The sequence below is a fragment of the Salmo salar genome, chromosome ssa02 (assembly GCF_905237065.1).
Source record: "Salmo salar chromosome ssa02, Ssal_v3.1, whole genome shotgun sequence".
NCBI lineage: Eukaryota > Metazoa > Chordata > Actinopteri > Salmoniformes > Salmonidae > Salmo > Salmo salar.
This window is the reverse complement of record NC_059443.1, coordinates 78,044,988-78,047,487: the sequence shown is the minus strand read 5'-3', so window position 1 is coordinate 78,047,487 and position 2,500 is coordinate 78,044,988. Positions and strand designations below refer to the sequence as shown.

Here is a 2,500-nt window from a genome sequence, read left to right as displayed (position 1 = left end):
CGAGGTAGAGGAGCGAGAGAGACATGAGGTAGAGGAGCGAGAGAGACATGAGGTAGAGGAGCGAGAGAGAGATGAGAGTGAGGAGAGAGAGAGAGAGAGAGAGATGAGGTAGAGAGAGAGAGAGATGAGGTAGAGGAGAGAGAGAGATGAGGTAGAGGAGAGAGAGAGAGATGAGGTAGAGGAGGGAGAGAGAGATGAGGTAGAGGAGGGAGAGAGAGATGAGGTAGAGGAGGGAGAGAGAGATGAGGTAGAGGAGGGAGAGAGAGATGAGGTAGAGGAGGAGAGAGAGACGAGGTAGAGGAGGAGAGAGAGATGAGGTAGAGGAGCGAGAGAGAGATGAGGTAGAGGAGAGAGAGAGAGAGATGAGGTAGAGGAGAGAGAGAGAGATGAGGTAGAGGAGAGAGAGAGAGATGAGGTAGAGGAGAGAGAGAGAGATGAGGTAGAGGAGAGAGAGAGAGATGAGGTAGAGGAGAGAGAGATGAGGTAGAGGAGGGAGAAAGAGATGAGGTAGAGGAGAGAGAGATGAGGTAGAGGAGGGAGAGAGAGATGAGGTAGAGGGAGAGAGAGATGAGGTAGAGGAGGGAGAGAGAGATGAGGTAGAGGAGGGAGAGAGAGATGAGGTAGAGGAGGGAGAGAGAGATGAGGTAGAGGAGAGAGAGAGATGAGGTAGAGGAGAGAGAGATGAGGTAGAGGAGAGAGAGATGAGGTAGAGGAGAGAGAGATGAGGTAGAGGAGAGGAATAAGATGTGTAGGAGGAAGAAAGGGGGATAAAACATGTTTATTTTCTATGTAATACAACATTCCACACCTCCTTCAACCGCTGGTTCTTCAGTTCAGCACTCTCCATCTGTTTACGCAGATCTAGAACACAGAACAGTCGTGTTAAGCCAGATGTAGAACACACAGAACAGTCACTTAACGTTGAACTGTCATGTTAAAGTAGACCTACAACACAGAACAGTCACTTAACATTGAACTGTCATGTTAAAGTAGACCTACAACACAGAACAGTCACTGCTCCATCTGCTCAGATAGATCTACAACACAGAACAGTCACTGCTCCATCTGCTCAGATAGATCTACAACACAGAAAAGTCACTGCTCCATCTGCTCAGATAGATCTACAAACACATGGAACTGGCAGGCCGGATTTTGCCCGTGGGTGGTGATTTTATTTTTCCCGCGGGTGGTTTTATTTGTCCCACGGGTGGTTTTATTTGGTCCACGGGTGGTTTTATTTGGCCCCCAAATTTTTTAAGAAATAAGCTCCAGATTTCTCACATTAAAATCAATTGTTCCCAAGTATTTCACACATAATAGAGAAAGACAGGTGATCATATACACATGAAAACAAGGTTTCAAATGATTATGTTTTAGTCAAACTTCTGTTTGGCCTTCTTGAGGTCAATTTTCAGTCTACATAATTACAAATAATTTGTTCCAGCCTCCCGACCGTCCACTCCAGAAAGAAAATATGAATCTAATTGATGATCCCTGACATAGAACATAGCAGAGAACATGACATATAGAATATAGAACATAGCAGAGAATATGGCATATAGATTAGTCTGCATAGTCTTAAACACAGTCACTATGCAGATCTAGGAGAGAGGACACAAGAAGAGTGGAGAAGTGGTGGAGAGGAGAGGAAGAAAGAAGAGTGGAGAAGAGGTGGAGAGGAGAGAAGATGAGGAGAAGAGGTGGGGAGGAGAAGATGAGAAGAGGTGGAGAGGTAGAGGATAGGAGAGTTTAAGAGGAGTGGTGGAGGAGAGAAGACGTGGGGAGGAGAGAAAGGAAGAGGAGTGGAGAAGAGGTGGAGAGGAGATGAGGAGAAGAGGTAGAGAGGAGAGGAAGGAAGATGAGGAGAAGAGGTGGGGAGAAGAAGGAAGAGGAGGGGAGAAAATGAGAAGGGGTGGAGAGGAAAGAAGAGAGGAGGTGGAGAGGGGAGAGATGAGGAAAGAAGAAGAGAGGAGAAGAGGTGGAGAGGAGAAGAGAGGAGGTGGAGAGGAGAGAAGAGAGGAGGTGGAGAGGAGAAAAGAGAGAAGAGAGGAGGTGGAGAGGTGGAGAGGAGAGAGGAGGTGGAGAGGAGAAGATGAGGGTGGAGAGGAGGTGGAAAGGAGAAGAGGAGAGAAGAGAGGAGGTGGAGAGGAGAAGAGAGGAGGTAGAGAGGAGAAGAGAGGAGGTAGAGAGGAGAAGAGAGGAGGTAGAGAGGAGAAGAGAAGAGGAGAGAAGAGGAGAGAAGAGAGGAGGTGGAGAGAAGAGAGGAGGTGGAGAGAAGAGAGGAGGTGGAGAGAAGAGAGGAGGTGGAGAGAAGAGAGGAGGTGGAGTGGTGGAGAGAAGAGAGGAGGTGGAGAGGAGAAGAGAGGAGAGAAGAGAGGAGGTGGAGAGGTGGAGAGGAGAAGAGAGGAGGAGAGAAGAGAGGAGGTGGAGAGGAGAAGAGAAAGGAATAATTTGTTATATTAGTCTGAAATCAATTTGGGGTAGCGACTTTCCGATTTAA

General features: G+C 47.6%; 1 protein-coding gene across 3 annotated transcripts in view; it reads right to left on the bottom strand.

The window, feature by feature from the left end:
- The window catches only part of mad1l1 (mitotic arrest deficient 1 like 1), a 108,828-nt gene that overhangs the window by 33,572 nt on the left and 72,756 nt on the right, over positions 1 to 2,500 (bottom strand). For all 3 annotated transcript variants that reach the window (XM_045710464.1, XM_045710460.1, XM_045710467.1), the window contains one exon: positions 809 to 861. In XM_045710464.1, the coding sequence (XP_045566420.1) occupies positions 809 to 861 (53 nt within the window). The remainder of the gene's footprint in view (positions 1 to 808; positions 862 to 2,500) is intronic.